We start from the raw sequence: 25,547 nt of genomic DNA, 5'->3' as shown, positions 1-25,547 counted from the left end.
GAAGAAGAGAGAGGTGCTTTTGTTGGGAGATTTCAATCTGCCGGATGTAGATTGGAAGGTTCCATCTGCGGAATCGGAAAGAAATAGAGAGATTGTGGATGCTTTTAAAAGTGCTCTGCTCAGACAAATGGTGACGGAACCCACGAGGGAGGAAGCGACGCTGGATCTGGTACTCACAAATGGGGATAGTGTGTGTGTCAAATGGAGCAGGTGGGGGGAAGAGGGGGTGGTGGTTGGGAAGCAAGGATAGGGGAGGGCAGACTTATACGGTCTGTACCAGAGCCGGTGATGGGAGGCGGGACTGGTGGTTGGGAGGCGGGAAATACTGCTGGGCAGACTTATATGGTCTGTGCCCTGAAAAGGACAGGTACAAATTCAATTCAAGGTAAGGTAAGGTATACACATATGAGTTTGTCTTGGGCAGACTGGATGGACCATGCAGGTCTTTTTCTGCCGTCATCTACTATGTTACTATGTAAATGTCCGAGTGGGTGGCGACCTGGGCAGCAGTGACCATCAAACGGTTTGGTTTGATATGACAGCTGAAGAGGAGGGCGGCCACTCAAAACTCAAAGTCCTGGATTTCAAGCATGCTGACTTTAGTAAAATGGGAGAATACCTGAGGAAGGAGCTGAAGGGCTAGGAGGATGTACGAGAAATGGAAGGGCAGTGGTCCAGGCTGAAAGAAACTATAAATAGGGCCACAAACCTTTATGTAAGGAGAGTAAATAAAAGCAAGATAAAAAGGAAACCAATATGGTTCTCCAAGCAAGTGGCTGAGAAAATAAAGGCTAAAGAGTTGGCATTCCAGAAATACAGAAAAACTCAAAAAGAGGAACACGGAGAGGAATACCGGATGAAACTGAAGGAAGCCAAGACAGAGATACGTCTGGCAAAAGCGCAAGCGGAAGAACAAATGGCTAGAAAGGTAAGGAGGGGTGACAAAAATTTCTTCAGGTATATTAGTGAAAGGAAAATGACTAAAAAGGGAATTGTGAGACTGAAAGATGCTGCAAACCGTTATGTAGATAATGATGAAGAAAAGGCAGATTTGCTAAATAGATACTTTTGTTCGGTTTTCACAGTAGAAAATCCTGGAGAAGGACCACGATGGACTGACAAAAGTACAAATGAGAGTGGAGTGAATTTAGCACCATTCACGGAAGAGAGTGTGTATGAACAACTAGGAAACCTAAAGGTGGACAAAGCCATGGGACCAGATGGGATCCACCCCACGATATTGAGGGAGCTCAGAGAGGTTCTGTCGGGTCCTCTTAAAGATTTGTTTAATAAATCCTTGGAGACGGGAGAGGTTCCGTGCGATTGGAGAATGGCGGAGGTGGTCCCTCTTCACAAAAGTGGTGATAGGGAAGAAGCTGGAAACTACAGGCCGGTAAGCCTCACTTCGGTTATTGGAAAAGTATTGGAAGCGATGCTGGAAGGACAGGATAGTGAATTTCCTGGAAGCCAATAACTTACAAGATCCGAAACAACATGGTTTTACCAAAGGGAAATCGTGTCAAACAAATCTCATTGAATTCTTTGACTGGATGACTGGAGAATTGAATCAAGGACATGCTATGGACATAATCTACTTAGATTTCAGCAAAGCTTTTGACACGGTTCCCCACAGGAGGCAGAGGTTTGGCTTGCTTGCAAAAATTGCTGCTGAAAAGCTAAGTGATTTGCTACTTATAAGTAATGAAGTGTCATAAATTGTATAAGTCGTAAGATGAAGAACTAAAAATAAAAATAAGAATATAAAGATAAAGATTAGAAAGCAATAATAAAAGCAAAAATATGAAGTGGGTAGATCTATGAAGAGTTACATGGCGCCCTAAAATATGGGACGCTGTACCCGGAAGGGAATGCTAATGAAGATTCTGATGATCCCCATATATATATTTATATAAAAAGTTTCTTTAATGCGGGTCTTTTGAAAAAATGTGTATATATAAATAATTCGGAAAAGAGTGGATGTTTGGGAGTTTATTGTGAGACATATATAGATTATTCCCCACATCTATAAAATTAGGTCTTTCAAACTAGATTTTACAAAATAAGTAATGGCATTGGGCTGTTGGTGTTGCACAGAACATGAGTTCAAGTGCCTCCTATTAATGTTAGGATCGTCTGTGCTGGTATGCCATTGAGCAGTTAATATGTACAATCCAGGGGAGGTAACTACATAACATGGTTCATATGTACAGGACCAATGTGACCCTGAGCTAAGATAGTGTAAGATGGCCTGGGAACGTCCAAAGAAGCAGAGAACTCCATAAAATTCTCCTTTGTATCTGGACTTCTTGGGCCTCTGCGTAGATGGGAGGTATTTTCCTGAGGCTGCATTCCAGTTAAAAGTGATGGAGACAATCCCCTCATGACTCAAGTAGTCAAATATACTACCACTGCAGACAGTCTCAAAGGTGATTTCGATGATGATGAAGACATTCTATCATGTAACTTTCAGGTTATGACTGGTATCTTTGTACAGCCAAGACAGAACCAGTGTAGGCCTTCAGAACAGAAGGTTCCTGAACAGAGCGAGTATAGCTGAAAAGCTAACATTTCAACAACAAAAACCTTAGTCACTCTAATCAATAACTGGTATCACTGAAAAGAACTTCAGTGGTAAAATGAAAAGTTATATAAAATTAATGAAAAAAGAAACACTGATGAAAGAGCTCTGTCACACATCTATTCATAGAGCAGAAGAAGAGCTGAGGAGACCCTGCAAATGATAAGGGCTACACATGCTGAGAACTTTACACTAAACTCTGACCTCTGGTAGAACTGTTCATCCTGGTGCTGTCAGATGACATCAGTACTTCTGTGTCTGATTCCATCCTGCTTATTGATGGGTAAATAGCCTTTCCATGCAGAAGGAAGCTTCATAAAAATTCCCATTATATGGCCTTGGCATGGACATTAATCTTTAGTCTGGTCTCTTAGTATGAAAATATTTTGAGTTTTGAATCTTTTGTTGTATTTTGCTCTCTTCTATATTAAAGATCACTAAAACAGGTGTGACATTGGTGGTTTGTTACGTATTGAACTCTGATCTTTTCTACTAAAGTAATATATTTTAGATAATATTGGATGAAATGAGACACTAAAAATCTCAGTTTAATATAAACTTGTCATATATAAAATGTAACATACAGGATTCTTCTTGTGTTGCCTATAAGAAGGGGGATTTTGCTTACACATCTCACCCACTTTTAGTTTTTGAGCTTGTTTGATCTTCATCTGTCTTGTGTTCAAAGTTACTTTAAAAACATCCTTAGCCTGCTGTCTTGCTCAATATCTTAAAATTCTGTACCCTTTGTTTCTTAAACAGATGGTGGCTATTGCAGTTCTAACAGTTTTATGATGTTGCAACTGCAAATATTTAAATGCTGAAAACATTATGTAGTTCTGGTTCACAAGATACCGTTATCAAATAAAAAAATAATAGAACTTTAGATTTCTCATTATACAACAGAAAATATCCATACTATTGCAGGGTGGTTCGTCATGAGAATCCTGGCATGGTGGAGACCTCATCTTTGCTTCATGTCATAAATGTTCCAAAATCCTCATGAGCCCCACTGTTTATATACTTCAGAAATAACTTGGTTCCTTGCCCTTTGAGCATAGTAGTTAAAGCTCGCATTCACTGTAACTATTGGCATGTGTGAATGTAGTTGTTGTGATCAATCTTTCTTTATCTGTTGCAGGAAAAAGCAAAGACCTTGTTCTATGCCCTCCTGTATGAAGGACGAGGCCCTGGAGGCTCCTCTTTGCTCATTGAGGTACTTACGGATAACCCCAAGAGGTCACTTCAACAGATTAAATTTCTTATGAGCAAGAATGGGTCAGTTCCATTATATGTTTTCCATGGATTAATGCCATATAGTAATATAGGGGGTTGCCTATATATAGTGCACTGTTGAATTACCCCCTTAGACCTTAATAGTCAAAAAAAACTGCCTGGTAGCATTTGCTATTTTTACCTGACTAAGCCACAGCCTATCTGGCTCATGACTATCAGTGGGTGGAGGGAGGTGGCTGGTGGGCCTGACAAGGACTGAAGATGGAGGAAGAGTTTTCAAGCATTGCAGGGCTTGGGAGGGAGATTGGCCGCCAGATGAACCATGGAGGTTGAAAGGGGGGTTGGTCACTCAGCTGGTGGGGGAGGCATATAACATATTGGAATTTTGGTATTTAGAGAGACGAGCATCTTCACTCCAAGTGGGGGGGGGGGGGGGCTTGCTTTGACTGAGGTTGGGAGAGGACTTAGTTGATAGATTTGGACCTAGTTGGTTAACTTTAGGCCACCAGCATATGTAGCTAAACTTAACTAACTAGTGATGAAAATCAGTTCACATTGGCCCTAAACCAAATCTGCCCTTGGGATGCCCACAATTTGAGAGACTAGAAATAGTTGCCTAGTCTAACTAGATGACTTTTTAGCTACTTCGTGGAGGTAAGGTTTTTTTTGTTTAAGATTTTGATTTGGCTAAATTCTTATTTAGCTACTAGATCTCTGAAAATTCAGCACATGGTGCTGTAGATAGCAATTGAAAAAGTTTCAAGTGCCCAGTTTTCCTGTTCACACTGCTAAGGATATATTCCAGCTGGAAACCAAAAAGTTCAACCATTTGTAAGATGTCATTCCTTTATCTAAACCAGTTATTTTTTTTGTCAGTTCTCATTGTCTTCCTTCTTTATATTCTACCATCATACCCAGTTTTATTCTTAGCATGCAAACCTGCACACACAAGTTATAGAATACCTACAGTTACACACACAACTTAATTGACAAATCAGCTGCTAATTGGCACTAGCAACCAATTATTGGTCATAATACTAGCAGTAATTTGCCATTACACGCAATATTCTATAATTGTAGCATGAAAATTCTATAATGCTTAATTTCAAGGTGTGGGAGGGACACGAGCAGGTCAGTGCGTGTCCACAACTTTCCAACAGTTGCACACACGATTGTTAATGTTTAGTTGTGGACGTTTACACCAGCCATTGACATGGTATAAGTGGCCACGCCTAAATGTTGGTGCATAACTGCAGACTTAAGCTACTATTATATAATGATACATGTACATAATTGGCAACCTGTAGAGAATTACTCCCAATCAGGCTTATTTTCAAAAGAGAAGGACGCCCATCTTTCGTCACAAATCGGAAGATGGGCGTCCTTCTCACAGGGTCGTCCAAATCGGTATAATCAAAAGCTGATTTTGGACGTCCCCAACTGCTTTCTGTCACAGGGATGGCCAAAGTTCACGGGGGCGTGTCGGAGGCGTAGCGAAGGCGGGACTTGGGTGTGCCTAATACATGGACGTCCTCGACCCATAATGGAAAAAAAAAAAGGGTGTCCCTGACGAGCACTTGGACGACTACCTGGTCCTGTTTTTCTTACGACCAAGGCACAAAAAGGTGCCCGAACTGACCAGATGACCACCGGAGAGAATCAGGGATGACCTCCCCTTACTTCCCCAGTGGTCACTAACCCCCTCCCACCCTCAAAATAAACTTTAAAAATATTTTGTGCCAGCCTCCAATGTCATACTTGGGTCCATCACAGCAGTATGCAGGTCCCTGGAGCAGTTTTAGTGGGTGCAGTGCACTTCAGTCAGGCGGACCCAGGCCCCCCCCCCCCCCACCTGTTACACTTGTGGTGGTAAATGTGAGCCCTGCAAAGCCCACCACAAACCCACTGTACCCACATCTAGGTGTCCCCCTTCACCCCTAAGGGCTGTGGTAGTCGTGTACAGTTGTGAGTAGTGGGTTTTGGGGGGGCTCAGCACCCAAGGTAAGGGAGCTATGTACCTGGGAGCAATTTCTGAAGTCCACTGCAGTGCCCCCTAGGGTGCCCGGTTGGTGTCCTGGCATGTCAGGGGGACCAGTGCACTACGAATGCTGGCTCCTTCCACGACTAAAGGGCTTGCATTTGGTCGTTTCTGAGATGGACGTCCTTGGTTTCCATTATTGCCGAAAATCAGAAACGACCAAGTCTAGGGACAACCATCTCTAAGGACGACCTAAATTTCAAGATTTGGGCATCCCCGACCGTATTATCGAAATGAAAAATGGACGTCCATCTTGTTTCGATAATATGGGTTTCCCCGCCTCTCCATTGGGACATTTTGCAAGGACGTCTTCAGCAAAACTTGGGCGTCCCTTTCAATTTTGCCCCTCCACGTGTCGTAAAATTCTATTATCTCACTTCTGATCACTCATCAGCATCCTCCTTCTCAATTTTTGCCTTCAGACTGTCATTGGAATGCTTTTTTAGGGACGTTCCCTAAAGTGATAGCGTGCCAAAAAGACGGAGGGCTTGTCCGTCTGTTTGTAAACAAAGCCATGTGCACAGCTAAAGGTGAAGTGACAAGGTGCAAGTGTGAAAGAATATACCGCTTTTCTTATACACACATGTATATATGCATTGCCATACTGGGTTAGACTTAAGGTCCATCAAGCCCATTATTCTGTTTCCTGTTTTTATATTCATGATGGTTTATGGGCTTCTCCTCCAGGAGCTTGTCTAGACCTTTTTTGAAGCCCAGCTATACTAATCATTTTTACCAATCTTCTGGCAGCAAATTCCAGAGCTTAAATATGCATTGAGTTTATTAAGCAAAAAAAGTTTAGGGAAATTAAGACAACTTCAAAGAATTAGACATTGAGGGGCATTTTCAAGAAAACGTCTAAGTCTGATTTTGGATGTTTTGCTAGAAATGTTCAAAAATCGAGTGGTGAACAAAGCCAGTTTGGTAAAACATCTATCTTTTTTATTCGAAAATCGCCTTTTTCCTAGATGTTCTGTGTTCATGTGCGTTTATCTTTTGGGACCATTTTGGAAAATAAAACTTCCAAGAGAAAAATGCCCAAAAACCAGCTATTGGGATGGTTATCGAAACTTTAGTCACTTCTAAAAAGCATTTTTTCCAACTTGCCTTTGGTCACGATCCAGTCATGGCCTGGCATTGAACGTGGCGTACTCCATTCATGGTCCATGGCATCTCAGTGATTCCTTTTTTTTTGTTCGAATGGCCTTTTGGTATGTGTGACCCTGTCCTATCAAATTATGGCATTCCTTTCTTTTATGTTATTTTAGTATATGTAAACTGCTGTGGCCAACGCTGTTGCAACAGTGGTATATCAAGTTTTAATAAAGTATAAACTCTTACTATAAACTATGTCTGGGGCCATTATTCTTAGTAGACTGGCCACACAGACATCCCAGCAGAGTAGTGGGGCAGTCTAGGGGCCACTGCAGAGATCTTGACATGAAAGGTCCCAGGTACACTTCTCACCATAACCCCCTTATATTGTATGGTGAGCCCTTCAAGAGCAGAAAAATACCTACTGTACCTCACTGTACACCACTACAATAACTCTTTTTTTTTTTTTTTTAATTTGTATTTATTTATTGGTTTTATGTAATAACAAACATGTTGCATATCAAGCAGTCATTCGCTGATACAATCCAAAATGTTCCCATCCCCCTCCCTCATCCCCCCTCCCCCCTCAACAAATTATACGTTTAAGATTTATGTCATGCGGGTTAAACTCCGATATTGAGTCCATAATTCTGAAGATTCATTATAACGTCCCAATCTTTTGTCCGTAAATTTCTCCATTTCGCCAATCAAAGATAACTTCAAAAGCCAATCCTCTTCTGAGGGTGCCTCTAATTGTTTCCAATGCTTTGCTATTACAGTTTTTGCCGCTGCCAAGCACATTCTTTTAAACCGACTCTGCCATTTAGCTCCTCGTCTATTACCCAATCCAAGCAAACACCATTGAGGTTCACACGGGAAGGGCTTCCCCGTGTGGGCTGCTATCTTTGTTGCGACATTTCCCCAGAAGACCTGTATTTTGGCACAGGACCACCAAATGTGTAGATAGGTCCCTTCCTCATCTCCACATCTCCAACACCATTGTGATGTCCCTGGAAACATAACATGCAGTCTGTGTGGGGTATAATACCATCGTGACAGGATTTTGAAAGCATTTTCCTTTATCAGCACACAAGTTGAGGCTTTAGTAACCTCAGCCAGAATTGCCTTCCACTCGTGTGCTGTAAATTCCTTATTCAAATCCCGTTCCCACTGAAGCATATAAGGACACTTCTCAAAGGTCCTACCCCTTAAAAATTTATACAATATCGAAATAGTACCTTTCATTTTCCCCAGGGAACTCCACATATTCTCTAGGCCCTCAAACTCTTCCGGGTCCGTCTTCAACCACCCTTGTGTTTGTATATAATGTTTGACTTGTATGTAAAAGAATTGTTCAGTCTCTAAGATCCCATTTTGTTCTTTAAGCTCCGCAAAGGGCACCATTTGTCCATCATCCATTAGATCTCTAAAACAAATTATCCCTTTCTCTGCCCATCTCCTTGCCACCGGATGTCCCATTCCTATCTGAAACCCTGGTTCTCCCCCAATGTATGCAAAAGATGAGGTGAGCCTGGACTGCCACTGGTTACTCCTAACCACTGCCCACAATGTTAAGAGGTGTTGCACAAAAGGATTGGAAGTCAGTGTTGTGTACATTCTACGTGGATAGGAGGCCCAAAGTACTGATTTGAGACATTGATTCGGCACCATAAGTTGATCAAGTTGGGCCACCACTGACAGCCTGTCTTGGCTCCATGCGGAAATGAACTTTAATTGAGCAGCCCAGTAGTACCATTTAAGGTTTGGAACACCTCTTCCCCCCAAGTCAACTGCCTTCCATAACAACTTTCTGCTTTGCCTTGGCGCTTTGCCCTCCCAAATAAATCTCAATAGCGCTCTCTGCAATTTCTCCAACTCCCCCTTTGGCACTAATATTGGTAATGTCTGAAAGAAGAATAGTACTCGGGGTAGAATATTCATTCGGACAACTGCAATACGCCCCCACCATGACAGCCATTTCCCCGTCCATGCTTCTAAATCTGCTCGTACCTGTTGAAAAAGTGGTATATAGTTCAGGGAAAATACTTGAGAAATCTCCATAGGTATCCTGACCCCCAGATATTTAATCTTATCATGCCTCACACGGAATGGGTATGTTCGCATGAGCTCTTGCATCCAGGCCTGTGTAAGGGAAATCCCCAACAGCTCTGATTTGTCATAATTAATCTTAAAGCCTGACATGCGTCCGTACTCTGATAGAATTACCATCAAGTTCGGAAGGGTCAATGCAGGATTTCCCACAAAAAATAACACGTCGTCCGCAAATAATGCTAATTTGTGTTCTATAGTCCCAATTACTATCCCTTTTACATCCGCAGATTCTCGAATCTTCTGCGCTAACGGCTCTATATAGAGCGCGAAGAGCAGCGGCGACAGTGGGCAGCCCTGGCGAGTGCCTCGTTCTATCGGGAATGTCGACGTGTACCCCCCATTGATTTTTAATCGAGCTATTGGCCTTTCATATAGCCTATGAAGCCATCCCAGTAGACCAGTCCCAACTCCCATATTTTCCATAACTTCCCAGAGATAAGGCCACTCCACCCTATCAAATGCTTTTTCTGCATCTGTACTTAGCAAAGTGACCGGTATATCTTGTCTCTGAGCCTCCCATATAACATGCAGTGTTCGGCGTACATTATCTGCTACCTGCCGGCCCTTAACAAACCCAGATTGGTCAGTATGTACTAATTTTGGTAGGATTGCACCTAGCCGGTCTGCCAATACTTTTGATAATATTTTTATATCTAGGTTGATCAGCGAGATTGGTCTATAGGACCCACATATTGCAGGGTCCCTTCCTGGCTTTAAAAGCAGGGATATTCCCGCCTCGTGCATACTAATGGGCAAAGACTGACCCTCAAAACAGGCATTACCCACTCTCATCAGCAAGGGTCCCACTTCCCCCGTGAAAAGTTTGTAGAATTTGGCGGAGTAGCCATCCATTCCTGGGGCCTTTCCTCCCTTAAGATTTTTAATAGCTCCTGTGATTTCATCAAGACGAAATGGAGCTTCCAGCTTACGGCTCTCTTCGCTAGTCAATTTGGATAGCCCAAGTCCCTCGAAACTCTGCCGCACCTCAGCCTCTTCCAACCCTATTTCTCTTTTATGTTTCAACAATTTTTTATTGATGTACACATCGTATCACAACCTTAATCAGGGGTCTACAACATTCGCCCCAGATGCTTCCAATCTTACAAACAGTGATAACATCCTTCAACAATCTTTTAAACATTTTTTCTCCCCTCCTTCCTCCCATTCCCCAATAAATCTCCCAAGTGAGCCCTATACTCTTCTGGGCCCCATTGGTGTGTCTTCCCTTCCCCTCCCCCCCCCCTACTTCCCTCCCAAGGAGCCCCTATTTCTCTTTTATAGAGCTCTTTATAGAAAGTTAAGAATTGAGTTCTAATTTCTTCATCCCTGTAATATAGTTGGTCCCCTGGGCCTTTAATTTTTGTAATGGTGTGATTTCTCTGCCTAGCCTTAAGACAATTGGCCAGCATTTTCCCTGACTTATTACTATATTCATAAAATTTATGTTGGAGAAGCTTCCTCATGAATTCCACCCGCATTATTTGTAGCTTTTCCAATTCCATCCGGCACCTCCTGAGCTCCTGCAGGTCTTTTGCTAAACCCCTCGCCTGGTGTTGTCTTTCCAGATGAACCAGTCTGGATCTCAGATTGAGTTCCGCAGCTTCTCTGGCGCGCTTTTTACGAGCCCCCCACTTTATGAGGTGCCCTCTTACCACCACCTTCAATGCGTCCCAGAGAGTTCCATCTGAAACCTCCCCCGTGTCATTGCTTATGCAGTAAGACTGAATCACTTTACGAATATCAACACAAATTCTGTGATCCCCCAGTAGTGACTCATTTAATCTCCAAAAGAGGAGCCTATCTTCCTCCCTCCACCCCTTCAGTTCAAGTTCTACTGGAGCATGATCTGAAATACTAATGGGGCTAATCTCAGAATCTATCACATTATCCCAGAGTGTGCGACTGCACCAAATCATATCTATTCTAGTATATGTAGTTTGTGAATGAGAGAAAAATGTATATGTCTTTTGGCCTGGGTGTCTGAGCCTCCAAACTTCTACTAAATCTAACTGTGACGTCAATTGTTTTAGTTTTTTACTGTGGGTCACATTTATACTGCCTCCTCCTCTAGAATGGTCCATTGGTGTCATATATGTATTGAAATCACCTCCCAAAATCATATGGCCTTGTTGGAACTGGGAAAGTTCCTCTGTCATATTATCGAAAAAGTCCCCCTGCCCCACATTCGGGGCATATACATTCACAATAGTCACAATAGTCACTGGTTTGCCATATATAAGTCCCTTCACCGCCAAACACCTGCCTAGGACATCTTTGTAAATATCATTAATTATAAATGGTATACCTTTCCGAACATAGATTACAAGCCCTCCCACTTTTCCTCCTCTGTTATCAAAATGAGCTATACATTCATCAAAAGATTTGTGCTTGAGCAAGTGAGCATCACCACTCTTAATATGTGTTTCCTGTAGCATTACTATATCCCAATGAAGCCTTTGCACCTCCCGAAATACAAGACTGCGTTTTGATGGGGAGTTCAACCCATTGACATTCCATGTACCCACTTTTAACCCCTGACCCCCCCTCCCCCCCCCCCTCCCCTCCCCCCCCCCCCCCCCCCCCAAAGTAGCTGGTAGAGAATCTGCCAGCAGAAGGTTCTGAGGGAGTAACTCCTCGCCAGAGCAGACTATTATTGGGCTTCATGTGAAAAACCCCAATTGCTATACACTGTTTCAATCCTTATCCCTCTCACTATTCTTCTCTTAGTATTATTGCTAGCCAACATAAAACATTTGTATTAACAACATTTCAGGAGCGACATAAAACTATCGCCTAAAATAGACATGTTCAACCAACTGATGATAAGATTAACACTGTATGATGTGCATCTAGTTCTCACTATCATATACTCAAGTCCCACTCTTCTGTGGAGATCCTCGAGGACTTGTTTCCTTTCTGGAGCCCACTCTCTGCCACGTGGATGCCCTGCGTGACTGATGCACAATTGCAGAGGATGATCCAGAAGCTTCTGGTGGTAAATCCTTACAGCCCAGATCCTTCAATATAGTCCATGCCTCTCCCAGCCGTGACACTCTCCGGGATTGACCTCCCACTGTAAATTGTAATCCAAAAGGAAATGTCCATCTGTATCGAATACTGGATTGTTGAAGATATTGAGTAAGATCTTTAAATGATCTTCTGCGTTGTAGGGTGCCTAATGCCAGATCTTGAAATATCGCAATTTTCTGGTTTTCCCAGAGGACCTCGCCCTTAGCTCTTGCTTGTCTCCAAATCCTGTCTTTGATTGCATAACTTGAGAAACAGACTATTATATCTCGAGGTTGAGAGGACCTCCTGGGTCCCAGGCTTCTATGTACTCTGTCAAATTGGATTGCAAGATCTCCTTGTTCCTGCTGGGTCCCTGCAGTCTCTCCCAGAATAAGAGCACATATTTCTCTAATAATTTTTGCACAGTCCATATTTTGATCAGTATCTGGAATGCCTTTGAATCTGAGGTTACTTCGCCTTGAGCGATTTTCCAAGTCCTCCAGGTCTAATTCCATTTTTTCCTTATCCTCTTTCAGGGATTGTAGTTCAGACTGTAACTGGTGCACTTCGCCTCCCACGTGCTCCAGCTCACCCTCTGCCTGCTCCATTCTATGCCCAATTTCCCGCATGTCTTTTTGTAAATCTGTGACTGCCTCCTTAATCGTCTTGCGAACAGACGACATCTCTGCTTTCAAGGCCTTAAACCATCGAGCGACTTCTTTTTTGGTAATCTCTGTGTCGCTATCATGTTGTTCCACGAGGCCTTCCGCCTCCGATTCGGAATCTGCAGCCGCCATTTTGGCGCGTGTCATATGCGATCTGCTGCCAGAGTTCGCTGCTCCGTCGCGCTTCTCCGCCGTGAATTTAAATTTATCTAATTTTTTCCGGGTCGCCATAGGCTTGTGTTGGCCACTGTGTTTTTTATCTGGATGCCGAATTTTCGGGGATTTATTCGTCGTTTTCGCCGTCGCTCTAGCGGAGCTCCGGAATCATGCGTCCATCCCTGACGCTGACGTCACTTCCTCCTCCCACCACTACAATAACTCTTAAGCTTGAAGGTGTCACCTATATGTATGTACAGTAGGTATTGAGTATATTTTGGAGAGCTCACATGTTCTACCACAAGTGTACCAGTTAGAATGAGATATGGACCTGGGTCCCCTTCTCTACAGTTCACTGCACTGACAACTAGGCTACTCCTGGGACCTGTTTGTTGCTGTAGTAGGAACGGCCATCATAAGTGAAGGTGTCATAGAGCCTGGTATATACTGTTGTCGTATCTTAGGTGGCTGGGAGGGGGTCACTGACCACAGGAGGAGGAAGTGGCCCCTCCAGTGGCCATTTGGTCATTTAGTTGTGATTGAAACAGATCTAGCCAAAAAGTCTTAATTTTGGCCCCAGACATTTTTATTTTGTTCCATTATTGCAGAAAAATGTCCATCTTTTAGGGCTGCCCAGATGCCAGCCAAAACACACCCCCATCATGCCCCCTTGAAATTTGGATGAACTGTAGAGCAAAACGTCTAAATCAAGGTGTCATTTTGCCACCTTATAATGTGTTATGGATGTGTTTTTGTTTTGAAAATGAGCCCCTTAATCTTACTTTTAAATATTACTCATTGGTAGTACACTCTCTGGTGATCAGTCGAACTATTATAATGTACTAGATGTTCCGTAAAATTGAGACAGTGCAAAATACTTTAGCTGGACTGATATTTCAAGCAAAGACGTTTGATAGAGCTACTCCTCTTTTGAGATCTTCACTGGTTACCTTGTGTGAAATTGTAACCTTCTCACCATGATTTTTGGGATAGTGCATGGTGAAGCTCTTTTTCTTTACAGGTCTATGGTTCATTTTTATCTGGTCATAAACATTTGTGCTTGAAAAAATCATTAATATTCTCTATTTTTCCACCAGCAAGACAAGTTTTGGCACAAATAGATTCTTGGGGGCTAATTTTCAAAGCACTTAGAGTTACAAAGTTCCATAGGTTACTATGCTTTGAAAATATGCCTCAGAGTCTCTTATTCTCATACCAAGTGGCCTTAACCTGGAATTCGCTACCAATGGATGTTAAATCAGAAATTATGAGAAATTTAGGAATAAATTAAAAACTTAAATCTGTTTTAATATTTATTGGCATAATGTCAAAGTAACTTCAAAATTGTATTCTTCCCAGCAGTCTTCTCTGGCTAGTCTTTTGTAACCTTCATTGAACCATTTTAGGTGGAATCCTGCGGAATATAAGTGTAATTTCAGTTCAAATATTTTTTTCATATTTGTTTTAAATGTACTGCCTGATAACTTCATGGTATGTACCCTGTATTTTTTTTGACAGATTAAGGACCTCTTTTAGCAAACTGTGCTAGCAATTCCTGCACAGCAATGCCGATAAAGCCCATTAAAAGTAAATGGGTTTTGTCGGCATTACCAGGAATCACTAGCATGGTTTAGTAGAAGGGGCCCTAAATGATTGAGCTACATTTATGCATTGTACTTTAATCAGGATTTTATAGACATCTTTCGTATCTCCTCTTAGACCTCTATTCTCCAAGTGGAAGAACCCTCTTTATACTTTTCTGAAAGGGGAGTTGTTCCATTCTCTTTACCATTTTGGCCATCTTTTTGTGTACCTTTACCAATTCAACTGCGTTTCTTGAGATGCAGTGACCAGAATTGCCCCACAAAAAGGAAACAGAAATATCCCTCTAACAAAAGAACAAGTAGGGGTTAGACCAAATGTATTTCCAAATAGAAGGTTTATTCAAAACTCAAAAAACTTCCAAAGAATGCAGTCCTGCGTTTCGGCGCTAAACACGCCTGCCTCAGGAGTCAAACAAGATGTCTCAGCTGCTGATAACAACAAACAAATGGGCTAGAGAATCCAATGGTACAGCATATAAAGTATTGCCAGGAAAACAAGTTCCGAGCAAAAAGGGTGTCTTGTCCTAAGCAGACACTTAAATTTACTGAGTTGTATGGGGGATGGGCCCGCTTAGGCTTGCTGAACCTTCAGATTTATAATTATGCTTGTGTACTGAGATATGTTAGGGATTGGCTGCTGGAGCTTGATTATATCTATCTAGATTTTGAGTAGGTGTCGTTTGCACTACGTCATCTAAACTATATGTTGCAGGCTAATTCTACCAGGCTGCCTCAGCATTTTTGGAAAGAAACCCATGAGAAGGGCCTAGAAACCTGCGATGATCTTGTGGAAGCAGGATAAGTGTGAACGTGACCACCTAATAATTTGGATTTTCCACCAGGTCTAGATGTGGGAGATGGACATGGGTTTACATTTCTTGAATCAGGTGGTAAAGGAAGATTGGGGAGTCATACCCTTCGATAATATTCAGCAGCAAATTCAGGCCCAGGGTAGTGATAGGTTTGCCTACATTCAACTAGTTCCGTATGCACAGACACTTCAGAGGGACATTTCATTTTGGGGACTGCGAAGAGGGTATATGAATTCTTTGATACAGCATCCTCAGATGCTATCTCAGTGTCTTTTTCCTTACATAAGGTGCTGAATAAATTTGTTCCACTTCAGGATTTTGATTATTTAGTTATAATATATGGACATTAGACTTAAGGACATGGGTGACCTCTAGAGATATTGCTGATTTCAGTACAACAGACTCCCACTTTGATACACAGGGCAGATCTAAGAAAATGTCATTTTTGCACATTAGAGGGCTTATTTCTCCAAAATTCAAGCTCTTAAGGTAAGCTGTGTTCCTATGCTGTTTTGTCTTTAAATGCACCACGGCTGAAGGGACTATTTCTCGTGCTCTATGGTCATGTCAGATGACGTGATACTTTTGGAGAAGCATACACATGTATCTAGAAAGTCTGCTCCAGAGAAAAGTGGTATTTTCACCACTGGGATTCCTCTTTGGGTGGGGAAATAGCTTTTGGTTCAATTGATAAAGGTAGATGCCTGTTACTGAATAAGACAGGTGGAAAATGTGTTATGCGGTAGTGGACACAAAACATGCCCCATCATATTGGCTTTGGAGGAATGCATTCCACAATCTCATGATGATGGAAGCATGAGATGATCCGTTTGACTGACTTTGCGACAGAAAAAAACATTTTGGTTAATCTGGGAGCTATATATTTAGAGATTACCACCTACTGCACAAAGCAGGGTGTTAAATGACCATCCCAAGAACTTGAGGGTATGGGTAGGTGGAAGGGATAGGAATAATGGGAGGTTATAAGAACCAAAACCTCTCATGAATGTTGGAAATTCTGAGAAGGAGCGCTGGGTGGGGGGATAAAAAAATTCATTGAATGCTGGTTACATTTTATTTTCTGTAGTAAAGTGAAGCGCTTGAAGTTTTGTATTGTTTATTATGATGCAGTTGTTATTCTTTGCTTAATTTAAAAAAAGATTTAATATAAATTTCACCTGTCATTTGGATTCTCAGTCTTGCAAGGTCCTCCCTGCAATTTTGCATAATTCATGTGGGATTTATCAACTTAGAATAATTGTCACCTTCAAATTTAATCACCTCATTCATTCTGTGTTCCAGTTTCCAGTTCATTTATAATATGTTAAAAAAGCACCAGTCCCAGTCAACAATGGTCTAAAAACAACAAACTTTGCCTAAACCCAAATAAAACTAAGTGCCTGTGGACACATACCTGATATCAAAATCTTTTGAGAGATACAAACTCCACCTTAAATAACAATTCAGGAACCTTGGGGTACAGTTAGACTCTGCACTTAAACTGATCCCCTAAATCCAAGCACCCTTCAAGAGCTGTTTCTATCATTTGCTGCCCCTCTCCATACATTGATAAGGCAAATGTTGGCATGCTTTGATAACGTCAAGTCTGGATTACTGTAATGCAATCTACACTAGTCCGAGTACAAAGGGTTTGCACCAGCTTCAATTGATTGAGAATGCTGGTGCAAACCTGATAGAAGGTTGTAAGCAACGTGACTACATCACAGCGTTTCTGCAAAACCTTTACTGGCTACCAGTACAAAACGGATAAATTTAAACCTCTGTCTGATCTTCAAAGCCCTTGAAGGAAATAGGCCAGAGCACTTTGAAGAATAGGATCTTCCTCTACACACCTCCAAAGTGGCTTAGGTCCTCCCAAAGAGTATCCCTAAACACAGCCTCTCACACAATTTGACACTGTCCAGCAAGCCTTCTCCATAGTAGCACCCACACTCTGGAATGCACTTCCTGAAAAGCTTTGCTAAACGTAAAACTCTCTCTACTTCAGGAAGCAGGTAAATGCTTGGCTGTTCTCCCAAGCTTTTTATGGAGGGTGCAGTTAACTTGCTAGTTGCACACACAAGGTCTAACACCAGTTGCACATACTATAACAGGACTTGCTTATCCACTCTTACCCTACCATGCACCTTTCTGACTTCACATGCAACTTTCTTTAAATTAGTTCCCTTATTTTCTAACTCCTGTTACTCTATGTTATGTATGTGTTCTACTTTGCTTACACCCTATACTGTCATTAAAATGCTTATTGCGTATTGTATTGACTTTGTAAGTAAGCATATTATGCCATACTGTGTACTGTTATTTGAATATTTTACTACCTGTAATTGACTATTGCCCATAACATAACATAGTAGATGATGGCAGATAAAGACTTATGCTCAACTCATTCTTGCTGTAGGCGAATTTCTTCAAAAAGACAGTAAATTAATCCTAATAAATAGTTAGAGATCCCTACTCTGCTATTAACATTTCTTCAGAGAAAGTTGACCATTTAGTCCTACTCTGTTTTGTCTTTTAACCAATTCAGAATCCACAAGATGACATAGTTACCTCTCATGACTTTTTAATGTCCCTGAGAGTCTTTCATGGGGGACTTTGTGAAATGCTTTGTAAAAATATTACCTTTATCCACATGTTTATTTACACCTTTAAAAAAGGTAGCAGATTGAGGCAAGACTTTTCTTTGCTAAATGCATGTTGCCTTTGTCCCATTAAATCCTGTGTTCATTAATTTTGTTCTTTTTAATGGAAGAAACTATTTTTTCTGGCAGTGACATCTGGCTTATTGGTCTGTAGTTTCCTGGATCACCCATGGAACTGTTTTTAGAAATTGGTATTATATTGGCCACCCACCAAACTTCAGGTACCATAGACACATGTAATGGTAAGTTATAGATAACTAGCAATAGATTTATAATGTCATTTTTTAGCTCTCTCAGTATTCTGCAGTGTATAGATGATTTGCTATGCCTTTGGTTTTTCTCAGTTTGTTCTAATACATCTTCCAGATTCACAGAGATTTGTTAATTTCTGGCATGGATAGCTTCCTTTTATTTTAATATGGAAACAGAAAAATGAAGGCAGATAAAGACCATACGGTCTGCCTAACAATGCCATCTATTATCCTTTTCTGTCCCTTAGAGATCCTATCTACTTGTCCCAAGCTTGTTTGAATTTAGATAGTCTTTGTCTTTACCACCTCCACCAGGAGGCCGTTCCATGAATTCACCACCATTTCTGTGAAGAAGTATTTGCTCAGAGTTTGTCCACTTTTACCTTCATCCTATGCCCCCCTCATTCCACAGCTTCCTTTCAATTGGGAGACTCCCTTCCTGTGCATTTATGCCATGAAGGTATTTAAACATCTGTCATATCTCCCCTCTCTTACTTTTCTTCCACATATTAAGATCTTTAGTCTGTCCCCGTAGGCTTTATAAGACCACTGTCCATTTTAGTAGCTGCCCTCTGGACCAACTCCATCTTTTTCATTTTTTTTAAGGTGTGGTCTCCAGAATTGTACACAGTACTCTAAATGAGGTCTCATCGAGACTTATACAGAGGTATTATCACCTCCTTTTTCCTTCTGGCCATTCCTCTCCCTCGGCATCCAAGCATCCTTCTAGCTTTTGCCATCATCTTTTCTGGCTGTTTGGCCACCTTAAGATCATCACATATGATCACACCCGAATCCCTCTCATCTTTCATGCACAAAAGTACTTCACCCCTAAAACTGTTCCACTCCCTTGGGATTTTGCAGCCCAAATGCATGACTCTGCATTTTTTAGCATTAAATCTTAGTTGCCAAATTCTGGACCATTCTTCAAGTTTTGCTAAGGTCCCTCCTCATGTTATCCACACAATCAGGGGTGTCTGCTATATTGCAGATTGTGGTATCATTCACAAAGACGCAAACCATACCAGACAGCCCTTCAGTAATATCGCTTGGAAACCAGCCCAAGAATAGCCCTTGTGGCACATCACTGGTAACATCCCTTTCCTCAGAGTGAGCTCCATTTTCCACTACCCTCTGTTGCCCTCCACTCAACCAGTTCTAAACCCAGTTAGTCACTTTAAGGCCCATACTGAAGGCATTCAGTTTATTTATCAGTCGCATATGTGGAACTGTGTCAAAAGCTTTCATAAAATCTAAGTTCACCATATCTAGCACTCTCCCTCTATCCAACTCTGGTTATCCAATCAAAGAAATTAATCTGGGGGGGTCACATGATGCTCTGTAGCTGAGCAGATGTCTCTTAGCCCTGCTCCGCTCCTGCCGCTCCAGAACCTTAGAATTACTTGCTTAAACTTCCCTGAACTAGCTCAAATTCTACTCGTCTGGGTGCTGAAACCTGGGGGGCCTCTTTTGAAGAGCTTCAGGGCCCTTAACTGTTCCTGTAAAAAGACCCCGCGGCCAGGAAGAAATCATGCACAGCTCCTGATCCTCAAGATGGCGATGCCACATGCAGGCCCCTCATCAGTGACCATACCGGCAGAGGCAATCCGTGAGATCATGCAACAAATAACAGCAGTTCTTGATGAAAAACTAAGCTTCAAGCCTCGGACCACATTAAAGAATCGTTGGAGAGACACAGTGCATGGCTGTAGCAGGCCGAAGATCACATATCTCACCAACAGGACAGAACGGAGGTCGCGGACATGAGTATCACAGCATTAGAACTACAATGCATGCAGCTTGCGCAACAGGTAGATGACCAGGAAAATCGAGGTAGACGCAATAACCTCAGAATTATAGGCCTACCTGAGTCGGTAAAAGACAAGGAGCTTTGGGACTTCGTTGGACGTTGGCTGCCAGGTCAGCTGAGCTTACAGCTACCAGATAATGTAATACGTGTAAAGAGGGTCCATAGAGTGGGTACTCTGTGTGAGGGAGAGCAGCGCCCACGGCCTGTCCTGGCTCAGATTCTTAACTGTGCAGACAAGGACCGGTTACTTCAAGCATATCGCACAAAAAGGCTAATAGACTTTAAAGGCAATAAAATCCTGCTCTTTCAGGATTATTTGACCTGAGTCTCTGACCAAAGGAAGCAGATGGGTCAATATTGCAAACGCCTCTATGACAAGGGGGTACTCTTTGCTTTGCTTTACCCAGCAAAAGTATGCATCCTGCATGAAAACAGGACTCTCTTCTTTACTGACCCTAAGGAACTCTGCTCCATTGTGAGTAAATTGCCGTGTGCCTTGCAGACCATTGCTTTACTCACACACTCTGATCTCGGTGCTAACTGCAGCACACCGCATGCACTTGGTTTATAAATTAACTTTGTGTCTCAGTTTGGAGGTCTGTAGACTTTTGGATTGGATTTCCCTTTTTTTCTTTGACACTTTGAATCCTCAGCTGATATGCTTGGAGGGAGCTTGCCACTACAGACTAGTAAGAGACACCTCTGGTGGAATGGATTTTCTTTTTTGATCATGTTTTCTATTGAACATCTTCTGGTGGACACCTTAGTCACCCAATGCCATGGGAGACAATGGGCAAGGCTCTGATTTTGGGCCCCCCCCCCCCTTTCTTTTTCATTCATTGCTAACTGTCATGTACTGCCATCATTTCAAGTATGCAAGCAGGCTGACAGATTGGGACTGTTTTTTCATGTTTGCCTTGGGGAAAGTCCTTTATGAACACAGGAGGGGGCTGTCGGGAGGAGGGGTAGGGGGAGTTAGTGGTTAGAAGGAGGGGGATATGATTGTTGGGAAGTTGCTTGGTTTGTGTGTGGTTGTTGTGGGGGGGGGTTCTGCTGGGTAAATGGGGAAGAAATCGGGTTAATTGGAATTTGGGTAAGGGGGAGGGGTTTATCTATGTGGTACTGCCCTGTCCAAGTTCACCAAGGTTGTTTCAGAAGTGCATTTGGGGGGTATCCTCTCTTCTTATGTGGCTGACGATGTACCATCTTTCCTTGCTAACTCTGTGGATGCCTGGGAGGCTCAGCTGGGAGGCCTCCTGGACATATCTATTCTCTCATTCGTCATAGTCAATTTCACCTCTTCTTGGGCTGGGTGCTGGCTAACCTTAAAGTCATATCCCTAAATGTAGATGGAATCCATTCACCCATCAAATGCACTAAGATTCTGCAGATGCTTAAACGGCAACATGCAGATATAGCACTATTACAAGAAACACATCTGGGGAAACTTGAATATCTCAAGTTGAAAAGAGACTGGGTGGGTGATCTTTATTACGCTGCCTATAACGACAGAGGGGGTGGCCATATTATTAAAGAAAAACATAGCTTTTATTATGCATAGATTGTATCAGGATCCCGATGGCCACTATGTTGTCGTAACGGGATTACTGCAGGGAGTTAAAGTGGCCGTATGCAGTATTTATGCACCCAGTGTTTATATACACAGATTTTTTTACCCTCTTGGTGGCTAACTCGACAACCTTTGATGATTACCCTCTAATTTGGGGGGATGATTTCAATATCACCAGTGACCCCTTGATAGATTGCAAGCCTCCAAAGAAGCCCTTAAGAGATCATGAGAGGCAGGGAGTTAATTTCCTTATCCAGGAATTGGCTATCTGGCGACTCCTCCATATGGATGAACATGATTACACTTTTTTACTCCCACCCACACAGGGTCTACGCACACTTGGATAATATTCTTGTGTCTTGAACTTTGGTCCGTGGAGTTAACCGGGCAGGCGTGGGGGTGTCTGGTGTTTCAGATCACACACCAATATGGATCGACTCGTGGTGGGGGGAAGCTCTGGAACTCCTCACTGGCGAATGAACCCTGCTCTCTATCAAGACCACGATTTTTGTGCGTACTGTAGGTAAATGACAAATGATACTTATAGGAACAACCTCCCACCAGTCTCATCTGCGCCCAAGGTTCTCAATACAGGATTATTTGCAAGCAAAATACTCTGATCTCTGTCTAGGGAAGGAGGGAACCTGGATTGGCACCAAGCCAATACTTCCGATAGAGAAAAACGAAACTGAAGAAGCCAACTGAAATATATATTAGATTTTATTATAGATATATAATAGAAGATATACAAAATAGAAACTCTGTAGCTAGCTTTTCCAAATACAAAAATAACTTGCTGATAAAAGAATTACAAACTATATTGTCACTAACTAAACACTCTGATTCTTACTGGTTACTAGGTAAATTACACAACCTGATTTGTAATACTGAAACTGTGTTGTGAGGTAGTACAAATGTTAGCAGCTTATCTCCTGACCACGGTTATGACTCTAACCAGCCTTTTGCTTAGATAAACACCAATCACTAATTCCCGGCTATAGGAAGTAAATCACTGTTAATCTCACCAGGCTGTCTCTCGGGAAGTCTTTCAGATGAGGTTGGCACAGGTTCCTTCTCAGACTCTAGCTAGCTGTCTTCCCCCAGCGAGTCTTAGTTTCAGAAATAGGGCAGGGTCTCCACAGCAAGCAGGTCTCCGTGACTCCATGCTGGTACAGCTGAACCAAACAGTACTTTCTCCAGAAAGACAGTTCACAAGGTTGTGGACCACATCAGGTCTCACTCATTCTCTTGCCAGCTCCAATTTCCTTCATATATTCCGACTAATTAACTTTTCTTGTTCCCGCTTTCCTTAGTCCCTTATTCTCAGGTGACCAGACGGGACCAATCATGATCTTGTCCAGCTCATTCCATGAGCAAGAAACAACTGTTGTTCATAACCTTGAAACTGTTACTTCTTGGTATGCATTTCTGTTTCTCACCCGGCTTGTTGGAGCCATGTCTCACTCCCTTTTCAGCTTCTCAGGGAGATAGAAGGGGGGCTGGTTGCCCACAGCATGTCCTTGGTGTTACATGACTGTCAGTGATTTTCCACAAGCAGAAAGCTGAATTTGCTGGCTCACTGATGTGCAGGGTCAGAGGTTGCAGAATCCATCTTGAGGTATTAGGATTATTCAGACTAAGACCAGCAAGGTGAGACACACAGGGAAATATCCCTACAGTAACTATGGCAGGGGTGGTTAGATTACACAGCAGAGAATGACATCCACTTGGTGGGGTCTCAGATCTACTGGGAGGCAGCCAAAGCTGTACTCCAAGGTAAGATTATTGTTTACACTGCATCTATAAATAAATGAAGAGAGCAGAACCTGTGACCTGGCGGCTCAGTTGAGGGATTCGCGGAGGTTATTTATTTTTTCCCCTTCCAAGCACACGCATAAGTCCTATTATGAGCATAAGAAGCAAATACAGAAACTACTCGATGCCAGAGCGCTTGATAGTGTTAAATTATATAAATATGCCTGCATCAATGGGGCAACAAGACAAGGAAGCTGCTTGCTTCCTTAGTGAAACGGAGATCAGCAAAAAAAACATCAGCAAAGTCAGAGATGCTACCGGGGCCTCTCACATCAATATAGCTGCAATACAGCAGGAATTTGTTCATTTTTCTCCGCTTTTTACAGTAAAGGATCCTTTTCTGCTACAGGCTGTGTGGAATTTTTTGCTAACTTAGATTTGCCGTTCCTGACACCTACACAGATGGCTCATCTTAATGTGCCATTGCAAGGACGAGAAGTGCAGAAGGTTATCAAACAGTTGAAGCTGGCTAAGGCACTGGGTTCGGACTGCCTGGGCACCGAGTACTATAAAATCTTACAAGACCACCTAGTCCCTTCCTTTGTTTCTATGTGTGACGCTTTATGAGATTGCCAAGTTATGGGGCCCTCTTTGAACCATGTTTATATCACTGTCCTTCCAAAACCAGGGAAGGATGCTGAGTTGGTGAGTTCTTACCAGCCAATCTCATTGCTTAACCAGGACGTTAAGATCATGGTGGTGGTGCTGGCATCTAGATTAAATGAGTTTCTTCTTCTATTGGTCCATCAGGACCAGGTAGGTTTTGTTCACGGGAGATTTGCTTCATCTAACATTGCTTCAGCTAACATCCTAAAGGTGAGCCGCATCCTGCTGGAGGGGAGTCAGACATTCATGGGACACAATCTTAGCAAGTCTAGATGCAGATAAGGCCTTTGAGAAAGTATTATGGGATTATCTGTTTTGGGTACTGCATTGTTTTGGCATTGGGGTGCATTTTTGGATTAGATAAGGGTTCTTTACAGTAACCCCACACCGCAAATCGTCATCAGTGATACCCTCACTGAGGTGATCTCTCTGGGCGGAGGGACCAGACAGGGCTTCCCTCTGTCACCCCTCTTATTCATTCTCATGTTAGAGCCGCTTGCCGCGTGGATTTGCCAAGACCCTATTTTGAAGGGTGTTACAGTGGGGGGGGGGGGGGGGCGTGAATATCATATTAATCTTTTTGCAGATGATATGTTTTTATTGCTTAAAAATTAGTCTTCCAGTCTGCCACAGGTAATGACTATTATCCAAGAATTTGGATCGTTCTCAGGTCTCAGTATAAACTTTGGGAAGTCAGAGGCAATACCCATAACCCACCCCTGTGCCTGTCATATGTTGCCTAATTTTCCTCTGCCATGGGCCAGTGTGGGCATTAAGTATCTTGGAGTGTACCTCAGTGCGAACCATGTCTGGGTCTATAAGAAAAATGTAACTGAGAAACTGGAGGCAATAAAACAGCTTTGTAACAGATGGAAAGATCTTCTGATGAATTTCCTGGGCCGTGTAGCGTTAGTTAAGATGGTTAATCTTGCCCAAGCTGTTGTATCCCTTACAGATGATCCCACTCTGGGTGAGTAGGCAGGAAGACAACCTGTTCCACAGTGTAATCAGTTCGTTTATCTGGCAGGCCAAGAAACCCAGAATATCCTTTGCTAAACTGACCCACAGTAGGATTTGAGGGAGGGGGCTGGTTACCCAACCTGAGGACCTACAAGGTCACCGCACTCCTTCGTTGGATTCATGAGATACACTCAGGGACCGGTTTTTAAGGCCCCCATTTGCTTCTGGACTGGCTAGTGTGCACCACATTATCCTTTTGCAGTCCTGGAACCTCGTCAGCCCAGGAGTCTAGGACCTGTGACGGGGAACCAATTTATCGGTGCGTTGAGGAAGGCTTGGATGTGGTGGAGAAGCCATGGAGGTGTGCCGGGGGGGGGGGGGAGGATGAGGGGATGAGCCTTTTTTTTTTTACCCTAGTAGATAACCCAGATTTTCCTGCTGTCTTGGACTCCGCGGTCTTCCAGCAGTGGAAAAGAGGAGGGTGTGTCTTGCGTTTAGTGCTCACTTATTTTTAGTGCGCGTTAAAAATGCTAATGCACCTTTGTAAAAGGAGCCCTAAATGCAGTA

General features: G+C 42.7%; 1 protein-coding gene across 1 annotated transcript in view; it reads left to right on the top strand.

Annotated features, from left to right (window-relative positions):
- Positions 1 to 25,547, top strand: part of LOC115463696 (translational activator of cytochrome c oxidase 1) — a 77,714-nt gene that overhangs the window by 39,370 nt on the left and 12,797 nt on the right. The window contains exon 4 of the mRNA XM_030194416.1: positions 3,720 to 3,856. Coding sequence (XP_030050276.1) covers positions 3,720 to 3,856 — 137 coding nt within the window. The remainder of the gene's footprint in view (positions 1 to 3,719; positions 3,857 to 25,547) is intronic.

Source organism: Microcaecilia unicolor, chromosome 2 (genome assembly GCF_901765095.1).
Source record: "Microcaecilia unicolor chromosome 2, aMicUni1.1, whole genome shotgun sequence".
NCBI classification, from domain to species: domain Eukaryota; kingdom Metazoa; phylum Chordata; class Amphibia; order Gymnophiona; family Siphonopidae; genus Microcaecilia; species Microcaecilia unicolor.
This window is presented reverse-complemented; position numbering and strand designations above follow the sequence as displayed.